The 16,603-nt window shown below is 49.2% G+C and overlaps 1 protein-coding gene across 1 annotated transcript; it reads left to right on the forward strand.

The window, feature by feature from the left end:
- Window positions 1–3,919: 3,919 nt before the first annotated feature.
- On the forward strand, window positions 3,920–15,454 carry ZDHHC19 (zinc finger DHHC-type palmitoyltransferase 19). The gene is made up of 8 exons (XM_012554734.1): window positions 3,920–4,044; window positions 4,396–4,517; window positions 5,058–5,197; window positions 6,234–6,406; window positions 6,651–6,756; window positions 14,165–14,250; window positions 14,566–14,743; window positions 15,332–15,454. Exons 1-8 carry the CDS (start codon window positions 3,920–3,922, stop codon window positions 15,452–15,454), a joined length of 1,053 nt encoding a protein of 350 aa, XP_012410188.1.
- Window positions 15,455–16,603: the final 1,149 nt, after the last annotated feature.

The raw sequence follows: 16,603 nt of genomic DNA on the forward strand, positions 1-16,603 counted from the left end.
TGAAAAGATCAAGGTATCATTTGTCACCTATAAAATTGAAAATTATTTAAATTAATAGTTAATTATACTGCTAGTATTATAATGTGGATATGCTCCTAATAGGGATTAAAATGCTTTCTGGAAAGCATTTTGCAAAATATACAAAAGATGTGTTAAATATTCAGATCCAACGAGCCAAAATCCAATCATTAGAAATCTATTCTAAGGAAATTAAATTAGAGATGCGGCAAAAATATATTTTCAAGGGTCTTTATTTCATTATTGTTTATGATGGTGGAAAACCAGCTATTAAACAGTGTTGCCCCCAAATCCATGTTCACCCAGAATGTGTGAATGTGACCTTATTTGGAAAGAGGGTCTTTATAGATGTAATCAAGTTAAGATGAGGTCATACCGGATTAGGATGGGCCATAAATCCAGTATGACTGGTGTCTTATAAAAGAGAGAAACTTGGACACAGAGACAGAGACACACAGCAAAATGACACGTGACGACAGAGGCAGAGATTGGAATTTTGCTGTCACAAGCCAAGGAAGGCCAGGGATTATCGGTAACCACCAGAAGCTAAATTTGGGTCCTAGTCTCAGAAAACAGTAACATCAAAAAGAGTCGTCAGTTCAGTACAAGCGCCTGAGGATAAGAAATGGTCACAGCATTGACTGGACTGTTAATCAGAATAGCAACCTTCACACAGCACAGCAGAAGGTAACATACCAAACATTTGGCATTTTCCGTTTTTCTAGAAGTAAAGAATCCCTCATTAATTTGATTATCTATGATTATAAAATTTTATTCATTTTTATCGTAGCGAGTATATATATATATGGTGGCGTAGTGGTTAAGAGCTTGGCTGCTAAGCAAAAGGTCGGCAGTTTGAATCCACCAGCCGCTCCCTGGAAACACTATGGGGCAGTTCTACTTTGTTCTATAGGGTTGCTATGAGTCGGAATTGACTCAATGGCAATGGGTATATACATCACATACATACACACATATGTATATATACAAAACAAGAAATTGGCATTTCAAAATCTTTTACCTGCACAATTCAGTGACATTAATAACATTTTCAAAAAACAGCAAAAAAGTATATAAGTGAGTAGACCCCAGGTCTATTCAGGTCAGATAAGATAATAGCTCTACCACCAGATAGAATAGGCAGAAAGCAGATAATAAGTTTTTACTGCTTCATGATGAAAACATACTGTTACTCAAAGGTCATTTATCAAGATACCAATTTTCTCTTCTCTATTATACATAAACTTAAAAGAATAATTTTACTATATTTCAATAAACAGCTATTTAAAATGACCATACATACATAAAGGAGCGGGCTGGTGTGAACCCTAACCTTGATGACACCTAGTTGTCTTGCCCAAGCTGCCTCTCCAAGCTATCATTTTGGAAGGCAAGATGACACTAAATCAAATACATAAATGCCTTTCAAAATGGCCATTAGACTTGGACAAGCAGGAACTCTGAAAATCCTTGCAAAAATCCCAGTTGGCAAATTCACAAAAAAAGAGCAGACTTACTGGTCTGACAGAGACGGGAGGAACCCCCGAGACTATGGCCCCTGAACCCCCTACTAATTCAGAACTGAAGCCACTTCCGAAGCTCACCTTTCAGCCAAAGATTAGACAGGCCTATAAAACCAACACCACCACACGTGAAGAACGTGCTTCTAACTTCAATCAAGCATAGGAGATCAAATGGGCAACACCTGCCCAAAAGCAAAGATGAGAAGGCAGGAAGGGACAGGGAACCTGGATGAACGGATACAGGGAACCCCGGAGTGTAAAGGGAAAGGGGGAGAGCGCTGACACATAGCAGGGATTGCAGCCGATGTTACAAAGCAATTTGTGTATAAATTTTTGAATGAGAAACTAATTTGCCATGTAAACTTTCACTAAAGCACAATAAAATTAAAAACAAAACAAAATCTCCCCATTCCATTCATTGTCGCAGGTCTGAAACAGTGCATGCTCACCTCCAGAAAGGCCTTGACAGCACAACTCCATAACGGATTAAACAGGTTTGAAAACATTAATCACCAGCATGTGTCAAAGTTTTATTTCAAGTTATATCTGAGTTTGTGCTATCACGGGGCACATTATTTTAGGGTTTTATTGATTTTACTTCTATCTGTTCACTTCTAGAAAATGGTTGAAGCAGCTTGTAATAAAAAAGAAAGGTCCAATGAGATAAAAATTACCCAAGATAAAAAGATGAAGAAATGCACGAAGATGAAGGAGACAAGCTCTATTTCAAATTCTCAACTAAATAGGGATGTGGACCTCACCAGCATGTGGGCTCCCCTGGAGCCATGGGTTCCCTGCCTCGACAGCGCCCTCTTGGGGGAACAATAGGGCTTCAGCCCTTCTCTTTGCTCTAGTTGTTTGGGGAGTCACACTGTACTACATCACCACCATCATACCCTCAGTCTCTGCTAGGACCCGTCAGCACACTCTATTCCAATTATATGGTGGACAGAGGTCATAAGAAAGGCAGACAGAAAGTGTTCTGGAAGTTAATTCCATCTGTAGGGAGTGCAGAGGATCAGAAAATTTCATGGAGGGGAAATGAATGACTCATCAGTCAGAGTTCTCTGCTGAAGCAGCATAAGACCCTGGCTGGTTAGGCACAAAAAGAGTTCATTCAAAGGATGCTGAGTGGCTCATAGAATGGTTGTGAGGACTGGAGTCAAGTTGGAGGCTAAGCTTCTAGGACACACCTAAAATGGATCTGATGAGAAACCTCCGCAACCACCAAGGACTTGGAGCCTCAGCTGCCAGGGGCCACTTCTGTGCAAGAACTTGACTGCAGCCGTGGCTGCCTCCAGCCCTGAAGCCACTTCTGCACCACGACTCAACTTCCCAACCATCTCTATGGCCTTTACCCAAGAGAGACCCTTCCTGTTACCTGGCAGCTCCTGAGACAGGGTTTGGCGTGGGTTTCTCTGACTGGTGGCGCCAGGGTCATAGGCCTTTGTGCTTGTGGCAAGGGAGACTGAGAACTGTCATTTTCAGCTCCAGCTGGAATGGGGAAATGGTCATTGAGACTTATGATATGGGAAATCCTCCAAACACAGAGGGGTTCAGATGATCAGTGGCCAAAACAAAAGCCACATGTCAGTGTCTTGTCACAGAAAACTCATTTATTTTCTCACATGACAAGCAGCTCAGAGGTGGGCTGTCCAGGGCTGGAGCAGCTACTCAATTCTGCCGTCAAGTTCTGTCTGGCTGCATGTCACCTAAAGGAACCTAGGTGGCACCCCCCAGCCAGCACGCCTAGGTTCAAGACAGAAAGAAGGGGAGGGCTGTGTGAACTGTGTCTTCCTTCCTTTTGACAGGAAAGCAAAAGCTTTTCTAGTAACCCTCAGTGGACATCCACTTGCATCTCATTGACCAGAATTGTATCATGAAGTCAACCTGGAAACGAGGAAGTAGGGAAATTACTTAACTGAGCAGACTGCTGGTCCCCTCCCACCTGGTGAGGTTTTGTAACTGAAGGAAAAAGGAGAACACAGAAATGAGTGGGCAATGAGCATGATGAGCACTAGGCCTGAAAGGGTGGTTGGACTCACCAACCTTCTTCCTACTTTTCTCTAATTTCTCATGGTCTCAAAGCCACCCTCACAGAGGCCAAGCCTCTCAGTCCCCAGCACCTGTGTGGGAAGGGAGGGTTTGCAGTTGGAAATGGTGGTCCCTCAAAGCAACCAGAGCAGACTGCAGACATCTGCTGAGGGCCCCCGACCCCCATTCTCCTCGGCTTCTGTGATGTCACACTGGGGCTTCTTTCCTTCCACCCTGGGCTGTGGCTTCTGAGGCCGCTGTGGCCATGGGGCTCTGGGAGCCAGCAGGGGGGAAGGAGCCCTCGGGTGGCTCTGTTCTCCCCGGGGGACGCGCGAGACCCAGCCATGCCGACCTTGAAGAAGCCCCGGCCCCCACCACAGGCCCCGCTTCCCTGGATCCTCCCGAGCCTGTTTGCCGCCTTCAATGTAGTGCTGCTGGTCTTTTTCGGCGGGCTCTTCTTCGCATTCCCGTGAGTCTCCCACGTAGGCTGGCAGGTGTCCTACAAAAAGACAGAAAGGAAAACAGATCCTGATAGTACGGGGCAGGGCAAGTGTGGAAGAGGGGGTCAGGAGTCAGGAAGGGAGGATTTGGGGCAGTGGGAACAGAATGTGCAAAGGCACAGTGATATAGAGTGCCTGCTGAGGAGCTGCAGGTGGCTCGTAGTGCTGGTGACATGTGGCAGAGCCTCTATGGGTCTGTCACCAGCCTGGATTTTTAGAGCAGGCCTTAAGCTGTTCTGTGGGTCCTGACCCTGGAATATCGAGCCCTGGGGGAGCTGCAGGTGGCTCTAGATCAGGGCTGAGCCAGGCTCTGGTGTCAGTTGCAGGTGGCTGGCCCAGAGTGGGGAGTGGGCCTTTCCCGTCATCACAGGCCTCCTCTTTGTCCTCACCTTCTGCAGTCTCATTTCACTCAACTTCTCAGACCCTGGCATCTTGCATCGAGGTGAGGCCTTGGTCCCCTGGGAGAAGGAGGTGGCGCCCTAGGGGCTGGTGCCTGGCAGAGGAGGTTCTTCACGTGCTCCTCCTCTCTCCCTTCCTGGGCCTCAGGACCCTCAACCCCACAGCCTTATTTTCTGGCCCTGCTCCTGGCATTTCATTTCCAAGCCACTGAGGTGTAGAAAAACTAGAATTCTGGAGCTTTTCTAGCTGCTTTGGAGGGGAGGATGGGCAGGCTGGGGAGGGAAGCCAGCTCGATGCAACCACTCTGTGTTCTCTTCCTGCTTCCCACTGCACACTCCTGAAAGCATCAACCACAGCTCTAACGGCCTGAGAGTTCCTGGAACGCCACCTGCCTCTCTAACCACCAGGCTCTCTGAGCTTGGCAAACTTGCTTAATGGAGACCAGGGATTCTCCTGCCCCTGCTCCCCACCCTTCTGGGTACCCAGTGATGCCGTGTGGCTGTCCTCCCCCCGGACAGCAAAGTGGGTGATCTCAGGGTCTGCTGCGCCCCTCACTCTGCCCCCAACCCTCTCCTCGCTCCAGGCTCCGACGATCAGGGCCCCATGATGGTACACGTGGTGTGGGTGAACCACAGGGCCTTCCGCCTGCAGTGGTGCCAGAAGTGCGGCTTCCACCGCCCACCACGAACCTACCACTGCCCCTGGTGCAACGTCTGTGTGGAGGTGAGTGCCCCTCTCCTGCCCCCGCAGCACCTGGCTGGGACCAGGAGTCCCACGTACTCAGGAGCCACGGACGGGTGTGGAATCACCTTCAGGACTGCTAAAAGCCAAGGCTGGCGGCAGCTCTCAGCTACTCTGGGTCACCTGCACAGTCACTGCCTCCAGGCCAGCTGTGATTGGCGTGGGAGGCTGGCCTTGCCCACACAGTGCTGACACACCTAGGGGCACCCACATCTATGCTGATCAGGCCAGGGGAGGAAAGTAGCCCCTGCCTGGCTCCCAGGCTCCCTGACAGTAGATACCCAAGGCCCTCAGGGGAGGAGCTGGCTACAGGCCAGCCTGCGTAGCTTTACCTGTGCTCCTCTGGGGATCCGGGTCAGCAGGTCTCCTGGGTTCTGAGAGCTTGTCCCTCTCATGTCATAGCCCACAAAGATTTACAAGTGCACTGTCTGATCTGGTCCTTCCAACCCTGAAGAGGCTGGCTGGCTACGGTGTTATTATTACCCTTCTCTAAGGGATGAGAAAATGGAGGCTGGAGATGTTCTATGTTCTGCCCCAAATTACACCAGGCTGTGACTCACAGAAGGCCAGGCAGGCCTTATCTCTAAAAGGCCTGGTGAAGGCCGACCTTGGCAGCCACAGAGCCTTAGCCAAGCTCTACCCACAAAAATGCCAGCCTTAGTAACTTTGTGGCTCAGTTTCTCCCAGGGTTGTGGGAGCCAGGAGGTGGGGCCAAGGGCAGGTTTGAGGCAGCCTAGGGAGCCTGGGGGGTGTGGTGGTGAAGAGCTATGGCTGCTAACTGAAAGGTTGATAGTTCGAATCCACGAGCTTGTTCCTTGGAAACCTCATGGGTAGTTCTACTCTGTCCTATAGGGTTGCTATGAGTCAGAATTGGGTCAACGAAACAGGTTTGGGTTTTTTGGTTTTGGGGCCTGGGGAAGGTCTTAATTTGGGGGGCCTTAGGGGTTGGGTCAAAGGACGGGTTCTCAGGGCACCAGAGGAGTTCTCGAGGCCTGGCCCCTCTCTCTCTCTATCCCAGGACTTCGACCACCACTGCAAGTGGGTCAATAACTGCGTCGGTCACCGCAACTTCCGCCTCTTCATGCTGCTCGTGCTGTCCCTATGCCTCTTTTCGGGTGCCGTGCTCGTCACCTGCCTCGTCTACCTGGTGCGCACAACCCACATGCCCTTCTCCATAGACAAGGCCGTCGCGTATCCGCCCAGGACCTCAGGACGCGGGAGAGATGCCGTGAGGGGGGCGGGGACAACAAAGGACGGTGGGCGAGGTCGGGGTGGGGCGATTTTGGGGGCGGAGCGATGTTGGAGGTGGGGCGAGATCGGGGCGGGGTGATGTTGCGGGTGGGGTCAGGGCGGGGCGATGTTGGGGGTGGAGTCGGGTGTGAGAAGGCGGGGCCAAGGGCAGGGGCGGTGGCGCAGCTCCTTAACCCGCGCGCAGTATTGTCGTGGCTGTACCCGCCACCGGCCTCCTGGTGCCGCTGTCCCTGCTGCTGCTGATCCAGGCGCTGTCGGTGAGCGCGGCCGAGCGCTCCTACGAGGGCAAGGTACGCGGGGCCGAGCGGGGCGCTGCGACACTAGGCTGTGGGTAGCCAGTGACCTTGCGCCTCCTTGCACTCTCCGCTCGTTCCGTACTCCTGGTCCCTGATGATGGCCTAGCCTCCTTCGAAGGTGCCTCATTAGTCCTTCCAGACCTATCTCTTAAGATTCAGCGCACACCTCCCCTACTCCTGGAGGTCAGTGGTCACGCCTCTGTCGTTGGTGCTCCCGTGGCTCCCGCTCGCAGTTTCCCTCGGCTGGGCGGTGTGTGTGCTATTTTGAGTGCTGCATTCTGCACTCGTGTTGATGAGGAACTTGACAGCAGAATACCACTCGCCGGACACCCGTGAGCCCTCAGAGGGGGGCTGTGCGCCTAGAAGGAATTGAGAGTTCGGTGAGGACCGCAGGGTAGAGGTAGTACATGTCACTTAGTGGTTTTGGAGATGCAGAAGATAGAGGAAGGGAATTGCACGGCTTGCAAAAAGGCAGGGAAGCCTGAAAGTCTGTGGAACGTTGGTGGAGTAGTGAGGAAACAGTTCTAATTGGAGGAGAAGATGGCATGGGATTCAAGATGGCTGCTTGGGGTTGGCCAGATTAGAAAATCCCTGAACGGCTGGCGGACAATTCAGTCTTGGTGCAGTGGAAACCTGGAGCCTTGGTGGGATTTTTTTAATGTTAGGTTTATTGAGGTCTAATTTACATACAGTAAAATTCCCCCTTTTTTAGTGCACAGTTTCGTGAGTTTTGATAAACGTACACACTTCTATAACCACCATCATAATCAAGATTTATAGAACCGCTCCACCATCCCAGAAAATTCCCTCTGCCCCTTTGTAGTCAACTCCTGCCCCTACCCACCTTCCCCGGCAACCATTGATTTCTTTCTTGTCCCTGTAGTTTTTCCTTTTCCGGAATGTCATAGAAATGGAATCATAATCTTTTGAGTCTAGCTTCTTTCACTTAGCACAATACATTTGCCATTCATTCATGTTGTTGCCTTTTTTTACTGCTGAGGACTGCATTGTATGGATGTACCACAGCTTGTTTATCCATTCTCCAACTGAAGGATGTTGGGTTGTTTCCAGTTTTTGTCAATTATGAATAAAACATCTATAAACACTTGTGTACAGGCATGTGGAGGAGTCCCTGGGTGGCCCAAACAGTTAGCGTTCAGCACCTCAGAAGAAAGGCCTGGTGATCTACTTCTGAAAGACCACAGCTGTTGAAAACCTTGTGTGCAGTTCTACTCTGAAACACCTGGGAATCGACTCGGTGGCAGCTGGTTTGGTTTTTTACAGGCATGTGAACATAAGTTTTCATTTCTCTCGAGTAAATACCTAGGATTGGCATTGTTGGATCACGTGACAAGTATATGTTTAACTTTATAAGAAACTGCCGAATTGTCTTCCCAAATGGCTGTATCATTTTGCATTCCCACCAACAATGTATGAGAATGCCAGTTGTTCTGCATCCTCAAAGGAGCCCCGGTGGCACAGTAATTAAGCGCTCGGCTGTTAACTTAGAGGTCGATGATTTGAACCCGCCAGCCTCTCCAAGGGAGAAAGACTTGGCAGTTTGCTTCTGTAAAGATTACAGCCTTGGATACCCTATGGAGCAGTTCTGTTTTGTCCTGCAGGGTCTCCGTGAGTTGGAATCGACTTGACAGCAATGAGTCTGCACCCTCACCAGTGCTTGGCATTATCAGGGTTTGTTTTGTTTTAATTTTAGCCATTCTGATAGATGTGTCTGTTGGTTTTATTTGCATTGTCCTAATGGGTAGTGATGTGGAGCATCTTTTCATGTTCTTATTTGTCATCTTTATATCTTTGATGAAGTGTCTGTTCCAATCTTTACCCATTAAAAAGAAAGGGGGCTGTTTTCATTGAATTTTGAATTCTTTTTATAATCTTGATACAGATGTGTGTCTTGCAAATATTTTCTTCCAGTCTATAGCTTATCATTTCATTTTCTTAACAGTATCTTCAAAAGAGCAGAAGTTTTTAATTTTGATGAAGTAAAATTTATCAGTTTTTTTTTATGGGTCATACTTTTTGCTATTGTAACTAAGAAGACTTTGCTTAACCCAAGATCACAAAGATTTTCTCCTTTAAGTTTTATAGTTTTAGATTTTACTTTTAGGTCTATGATTCATTCAGGGTTAAATTTTGTGTATGGTACAAGGTATGGGTCAAGATTTTTTTTTTTTTTTTTGGCATATGGATTCTTCCAGCACCATTTGTTGAAAGACTATCTTTCCTCCATTGAGTTGACTTTGCACAGTTGTCAAAAATCAGTTGACCATATATGTGTGGCGCTTTCCACTCTTTTGCCAATATCATACTGTGCTGATTACTATAGCTTTATATAGTAAGTCTTGAAATCAGGTAATGTGAGTTTTTCAACTTTATTTCCCCCCAAAGTTCTTTTAGCTTTTATACTTCATTTGCTTTTCCATATAAATTTTAGAATCAGCTTATCAATTTCTATTAAAAAATCTGTTGGAATTTTCATTGGTATTGAATTGACCCTATAGGTCAGTTTGGGGAGAATTGACATTTGAACAATATCGAGGCTTTGGATCCATAAACATGGTATACCTCTTCATTTATTTATTCATTTATTCCTCCCCTGAACTCACCTCCTCCTGAGGCTGTTTGCTCAGTGGTTGATAGCAAGGGCTCTGGAGCCAGACCACGTAAATTCAGCCCACAGCTCTACAACTTACCAGCAGAGATCTTGGGTACGTTATTTAGCTGCCCAGTGACTCAGTTTCCCCACCTGTAAAATGGGGCAGCATGGGTTAAGATGTGTAAGACTCATAGAATAGTGGCTGGTACAAGTAAGTGCCCTATCAAAAAAAAAAAACAAACAAAAAAAAACCAAACCTATCGCCATCAAGTCGATTGTGACTCATAGTGACCCTATAGGACAGAGTAGAACTGCCCCATAGGGTTTCCAAGAAGCAGCTGGTGGATTCGAACTGCCGACCTTTTAGTTAGCAGCCGAGCTCTTAACCACTGCACCACCAGGGCTCCAAGTGCCCTATATGTTGTTGTTATTATTATTACCACTCCTATCCCTCATCAGTTATACATGGTCATGTCTCTCATATCTTAAAAGCAAAGCAGAACTCTTAACGTTACAGGCCTCCACCCCACCTACTGGAACCTCCTCTCCAGTACGGCCATACTTCCTGAAAGAGCTGTGCTCACTGTTTCTATTCTTCACCTTCCTCGGCCCCCTCCAGCCCGGGCCCTGCCCTCACTGTCACATGGATGCCACTCTCCCCAGGCGGCCAAAGCCAGCAACAGTCCTCAGACCTAATGTTTCTGGCGTGCACACAGCAGCATCTGAAACTGAGCCCCCCATCTTCCCCATCCTCTCTGCTTTCCTGGGCTGCTGCTCCTCTGCCTGTACCTCAGAGTCCTGTCTTTGACCACCTGTTCTTCTCACTTGAGCCCCCTCTGTGCTGCCCTGAGCACCCCCACAGTACCTCAGACCCTGTCTTGTAGCTGCCCTCATTACCCAGAAAATTAAGGCTGGCTGAAGGAGCCCTGGTGGCCCAATGGTTAAGTACTTGGCTGTTAACCGAAAGGTTGATGGTTCAAACCTACCCAGCAGCTCCAAAGGAGAAAGACCTGGCAATCTGGCCCCATAAAGATTACAGCCTAGAAAACCCTGTGGGGCAGCTCTACTCTGTTACATGGGGTTGCTCTGAGTCAAAAGTTAACGCAACAGCACCCAACCACAATGGTGTTTAAGATTGTGTCAAATAGTGTCACTAGGGTTGGTGTCAAACAGTGCAGTAACCCATGGTGTCACTCCCCCAACCCCCATGGACCTCCTCCCAAAGCAGACCATACAGAATCCTTAGTAATGTTTTTTGTACTAATATATTTTTTTAAGTTTTCAATCTTTTTAATGTACTTTAGATGGAGGTTTACAGAACAAATAGTTTCTCATTTAACAGTTACTACAAATATTGTTTTATGACAATGGTTAACAACCCCACAACACGTCAACACTGTAAACCTTGGGTTCCCTATTACCGCTTCCTGTCCCCTCCAGCCTTCTAGTCCTTGTCCCCGGACTGTTGTGCCCCATTAGTCTCATTTTGTTTTATGGGGCTGTTTAATCTTTGGCTGAAGGGTGAACCTCGGGAGTGACTTCATTACTGAGCTAAAAGGGTGTCTGGGGGCCATACTCTCAGGGTTTCTCCAGTCTCTGTCAGGCTAGTAAGTCTGGTCTTTTTTTGTGAGTTAGAATTTTGTTCTACATTTTTCTCCACCTCTGTCCAGGAATCTGTTGTGATCCCAGTCAGAGCAGTCAGTGGTGGTAAGTGGGCACCATCTAGTTGTCCTGGACTCAGTCTAGTGGAGGCCGTGGTAGTTGTGGTCCATTAGTCCTTTGATCTTTCCCTTGTATCTTGTTCTCTTCATTCTCCCTTGCTCCCGAAGGGGTGAGACCAGTGGAGTATCTTAGGTGGCTGCTCACAGGCTTTTAAGACCCCAGACGCTACTCACCAAAGTAGAATGTAGAACATTTTCTTTATAAACTGTGTGATGCCAACTGAGCTAGATATTCACCGAGACCATGGTCCCCACAGCCCTCCGCCCAGCAATTCAGTCCCTCAGGGAGTTTGGATGTGTCTATGGAGCTTCCATGACCTTTCCTTGTACAAGTTGTGCTGGCTTCTGCAGTATTGTGTCCTGTCTTACCCTTCACCAAAGTTACCACTTACCTATTATCTATTTAATATTCCCCTCCTCTATCCCTCCCATCCCTCTTAACCAACAAAGGTTGTTTCTTTTTGTGTGTAAACTTTTTCATGAGTTTTTACAGTAAAGGTCTCATACAATATTTGTCCTTTTGTGATTGACTTATTCACTCAGCATAATGCCCTCCAGGTTCATCCATGTTATGAGATGCTTCACAGATTGATCCTTGTTCCTAATCGTTGCATGTACTAATATTTTTTATTTTTCTCTTTCTTTTCCTTTAATTACTACTTTATTCTCAAAAAAGTTATTGATGTAGATTCACAAATACTGATTGCCACAATATTGTAGCTGAAACACCAGAAAAGTTGACAAAACCCACAACTATAAAAATACCGGCAGCAACTAAAAACAGTGCATGCTTGGGGTGCGTGCAGATAAAACCACTCGATTCTAAGCATCTGACCACAGTGCATTAGAAGGTTCAAAAAGTAAATTAGCATAGAGTTTTAACCTCGTAGGTATATGGATACATGTGAGCTGGGTTTATGAAAAAATATTTTTGTTGTTATAACTAACTACAGGGATATTTTTATAAAAAATAATAAATTTCTGCAGAAACACTGCACAAAAATTTTATAGACAGTCATTTTGCTGTCACTTCCTCTGACAGTGTCACTCAGTATGGTCCACACCCCCTGAATCTCTCTAGTGACACCACTGGTTGTGTCCTCAATCACCAGTATGGTGCCTGGAACATTGTTGGGGCCCCAAAATATTTCTGAATAAATGAGTGAAGTAATAAGCAAATGAGCCAGTAATGCTTTGGGGGAGCAGGAGAGGGAGAAAGAGAAGAAGCTTGATGCCTTGGTGCCTGGAGAAATGAGAGGTTGGCAGGGAGGCAGCAGGGCATTAAGCGGGAGATGTCCACTTTAATTTTGGTCCTGTGGAGTGTGAGGACATTTGAGACACGGACTTGGAGCAGGAGGCCCAGGACTGGAGCGAGTGAGAGAAGACAGTCTGGAAGCTTTGGAGCTATTGAATTCTCTTCCCATCTGAGAGATACTGTGTGTGGAAAGGAAGGTGCTCTACCTTTTGGTCCGTTCTTATACATTTGTTAAACAACTATCATTCCTTTAAGTATTGGACAATCAACATTTTTCACATACAACTCATAAATCAAAATTTATTTTCCTAAATTTAAAAATTCTCATTGCAAACGTAATCAACCTCTTCTAAACATTTAATTGAAATCACGAAGAGAGTACCAGTTCTCTCGAATGCTTTAAACACCTTTGGAAGCGGGCAGAACCCAAAACATCACAATGGTTAGTGTTGCTTCTCAGCAACAATGGGATATTCCAGAACCATTCTGATTTTTCCTCCCCCAGACACAGGGTCAGCTCCCTTCATGAAGTCCTGGTTGTTTTTGGTGGAAGATACTGTTGAAGATCACACTCTTCGTGATAGGGACATGGGGCACAGGAGAGTCGGTGGTGGCCAGAGGTGCTGCTCGGCCACTTTAGGTCATGACAAAACATTTTATAGCTAAGGCTCTTGAAGTTGGGGTGAGGCTTGGTCTGCACGGGGGAGGAGGAAGGGTTAGGAAGGAGGCCAGGTAGACAGGTGGAGAGTTGAAGATGGGGAGGAGGGCAGCCTGGTCAACAGTGTCATGGCTGCAGATCAGGGGAGGACTTGACCTTGGGCCTTGACCTTTACTGCGTTGTGTGCTCAGGGCCTTCAGCCCACATTTTCCAGGGCTATCTGATTTTAGTTAGATTGAGCCCCCACACAGCTGCCCTTCCAGATAGCCAAATTCAGCGAAGGCACAAGTTAGGGAAAAATGAGAGGTGGGAAAGTGGAGAAGTGGGGTGGAACTGTCTTTGGAGCCATTTAGCAGCAAGTGGAAGATCTGAAAGTTTATCTGGAAGGAGGTAGCAGGATGATGTGTGGGGCCAGTGGAGATGGGGAGACTGCGAAAGAGGAGACAAGATGATGGGGGGCTGTCTTAGTTTTCTAGGGCTGCCATATCAAAGTACCACAAATCAAGTGGCTTTAACACCACAGGGGTTTGTTGTCTCCCCGTTCTGGAGTCCAGGAGTCTGAATTTAGGGTGTTGGCAGGGCCATGCTCTCTGAAGGCTCTAGGGGAAGATCCTTGCTTGTCTCTGCCCGCTTCTGGCTGCCCCGGGCGTTCCTTTGCTTGTAGCCTTGGCCTAATGCCATGTCTGCCTCCTCCTCGCATGGCGTTCTTCCCTCTGCCTCTCTCCGTCTCTCTTCCTCTTTTACAAGGACATCACTCCTATTGAATTAGGACCCACCTACTCCAGTATAACCTCATGTTAACTGATAGCATCTTCAAAGACCCCTGTTTCCAAACAAGGTCACATTCACAGGTACCGGGGTTTAGGATTTCAGCATATCTTTTGGGGGGACACAACTGAATCTATAACGGGGGGCGGTCCTGAGAAGCAGAAGAGGTGGATACAGTGTTAGGGTTCACTTGGAGAAAGCTCAGAAGCGGGTTGCTCTGCCTGGAAGCTGGGAAAGAGGAGGCCTGGGATCCCTCTCAGGTCCTTCCCTCCCCCCTTGCCCCAGTCTTGCTGCAGCCCAGGGCTAGATGACTGGCTCAGAAAGGGCCAATGACTTGCTGAGTCCTGCTGGCTCTGAGCCCCCCTTCCCGCCCTTACCCCCTCCAGTTCCGATACCTGCAGGGATACAACCCCTTCGACCAGGGCTGTGCCAGAAACTGGTATTTAACGATCTGTGCACCACTGGGACCCAAGTGAGTTGGCAAACCGGGGTCCTGGGGCTGGTGGGGTAGGGTGAGGCTGGGTCATCTCCCCTGCCCTCTTAGCCCACTGTCCTGCTCCTTTGGAGTTTTCTCCAGAGCATGCAGGAGCCTCTTGGGGCCTCCCTACTTATCTCTGAGTCCTTTTCCCCAAGGAATGGGGTGGAGGGCATGGCAGCCGGGATGTGACTGGCCTTGGCTCCCTATAGGACTAAGCTCCAGGCTGTGAGTTCTCTAAGCTGAGGGGACAGTGGGCGGCCAGGCCAGGGGGTGGCTGTGGCCCCCTGCATCTGGCCTGTTGCTCCCCAGGTACATGGCCGAGGCCGTCTGGCTGCAGAGAGTGGTGGGGCACGACTGGGTGCCCCTGCAGAACCTGCACTCCCCGACGTGCCCTTCTGCGCCCAGTCCCCTGGCCTCCCAACCTCTGAGCCTCTACATACCAGGCAGGGGGCTCCCAGGGAGTGGCGAGGCTTCAGCTCTCCAGGAGGTGAGGCGTGTGTGTGCGTGTGTGTGCACGTGTGTGCACATGTGTGTGGGCTTGCACACGTGTATCGGGAGAGGACGCCTGTAGATTGTGTGTTAGGGGAAGCCTCCAGAAGGTGAGTTGGCCCTGAAGTTGGAGCACCCAGAGCTTGGGGGAAGGAGGTTCTAGACCCGGAGGGTGCTGGAAGCAGGGTCACAGATGTCCAGAATACGCTCGGGGTGCCTGGAGACACAAAGGGAAAAGGCTGTGGGGCAGTCATTCCCCTTCTCTAGGCCTCAGTTTCCTTGGCTATTAATGAGGAGGCAAGACCAGTCCACTAGTTTATAATTTTAGCGGGGAGGGATTCCTTTATTTGAGTGAAATTTTTGCTCTGAAGCCCGACGTATGGAACATATGGAAGTGGAGCATTAGGAGTGGGGGTGGTGGGTGGGTACCCACAGCTCCTGGCCCCCTTGCAGTGACACCCCACAGTGCCAGCCCACTGCCTTTGCTCTGTTGCGGGGAGGTTGGGCAGTTTCTTGCTCCCAAGCAGGTAGGCTGTGAGCTGTGGTGCAGGGCATGGGGCGAGCCTCCACCGCACTCTGTATTTAGCTCCACGCCAGCCCAGTGTTGCCCCTGCTGCAGGAGAGAGGCCCCCAGACGGCGTCAGCCTTCCTCTCACATCTTCACACCCGGCCTTTCCAGGAACACCTGCACCAGAGCCTCACCTCTTGAGCCCCGCGTGCGTGGAGATGCCCACTCCCCTGGAGGGAGTGCCGAGACACGGCCCCAATGCCCATTAAACACCCTTTGCCTGCCTCCTTCAGCCGTCCTGCTGTGCGTGTCTGTCCTGGGTGCAAGGAGGTGGGGCAGGCTCTGAGGGGCTGGACAAAGACCTTCTGGGGGGAAGAGTGAAGACCCAACGTGACCTCAGGCAAATCACTTAACATTTCTCTTAGTCCTTAAAATGAGGCAGCAATAGTAACCACAGTGGCCGTCCTTGTCCACCTCCCATCGAGGCCTGGAAATGAGGGAAGGGAAAACCCACCAATACCAGGGACGTCAGCTTTGAGGAAAGACCCAGCCTCCTGCCCTGCTGCACCCCTGTCTGGCTGCAGGGGGCGCGCGCTGCCTGGGAATTCACCATCCTAGCCTGGTTCAGACTGCAGGCTACCTCATGGGTGGGGGCAGGGGGCTGTTCTCCATCACAGTCCAACCCTGCATCTTTCCTGAGCCTCTTAATGGTGACTTACCCTGGTCCCTCCCTCCTAGTGGGGAGTCAGGTGCTGGTTCTGGTCCTGTCCGTGTGATCGGTCCCAGCCCTATGAGTCTGCAGACCCTTGGGGACAGGATGGGTGGGGGACCACTTCAAATCATGGCTGTGCTATGATTGGGGATGGGAATGTTGTCAGAAGATGAAATGAGGTGGTTCGAGCAGAGCCAACACACAATGAACGCGGCGTGTGTTGTTATTATTTCCTCCTATGCGCAGCTGACAGACCACCCAGAGTTTCTCCAAGGGTGGCCCAGAATTGCCTGGGCCGACCCCAAACCACCGAATCAGAATCTCGGGCTGGGGTTACAGCTGGGGTCTGAATTTTTATCAAGGGCCCCGTATGATACCACCACACTGAAGTTTCAGAACTGCGGCCTTAGGAGGTCAGGATGGGTGCAAACCAGTTTGCTGCCCACCACCATTAATTACATCCGGGTGGAATCAGGGTGTGTGATGGAGGTGGAGAGGGAAGGATGAACATCCCCGGAGGACTTGTGGAGGTGGGCGTGTCTGCGTGTGTGGGTGCGTGCACGCATGCGTGCTTGTGTGGGGAGGGCATAAATTCATGGAGGGGGGTGTCAGCCCAGCCTTGGGAGGTGGGTGACCTA

This window comes from Trichechus manatus, unplaced genomic scaffold (assembly GCF_000243295.1).
Source record: "Trichechus manatus latirostris isolate Lorelei unplaced genomic scaffold, TriManLat1.0 scaffold00026, whole genome shotgun sequence".
Classification (NCBI taxonomy): Eukaryota; Metazoa; Chordata; class Mammalia; order Sirenia; family Trichechidae; genus Trichechus; species Trichechus manatus.

Coding starts and splice junctions, on each gene's coding strand:
- ZDHHC19 (XM_012554734.1), top strand. CDS start 3,920: ATGCCGACCTTGAAGAAGCCCCGGCCCCCACCACAGGCCCCGCTTCCC. Junction 4,518..5,057: donor CCCTGGCATCTTGCATCGAG/GTGAGGCCTTGG, acceptor TCCTCGCTCCAG/GCTCCGACGATCAGGGCCCC. Junction 14,251..14,565: donor TGTGCACCACTGGGACCCAA/GTGAGTTGGCAA, acceptor GTTGCTCCCCAG/GTACATGGCCGAGGCCGTCT.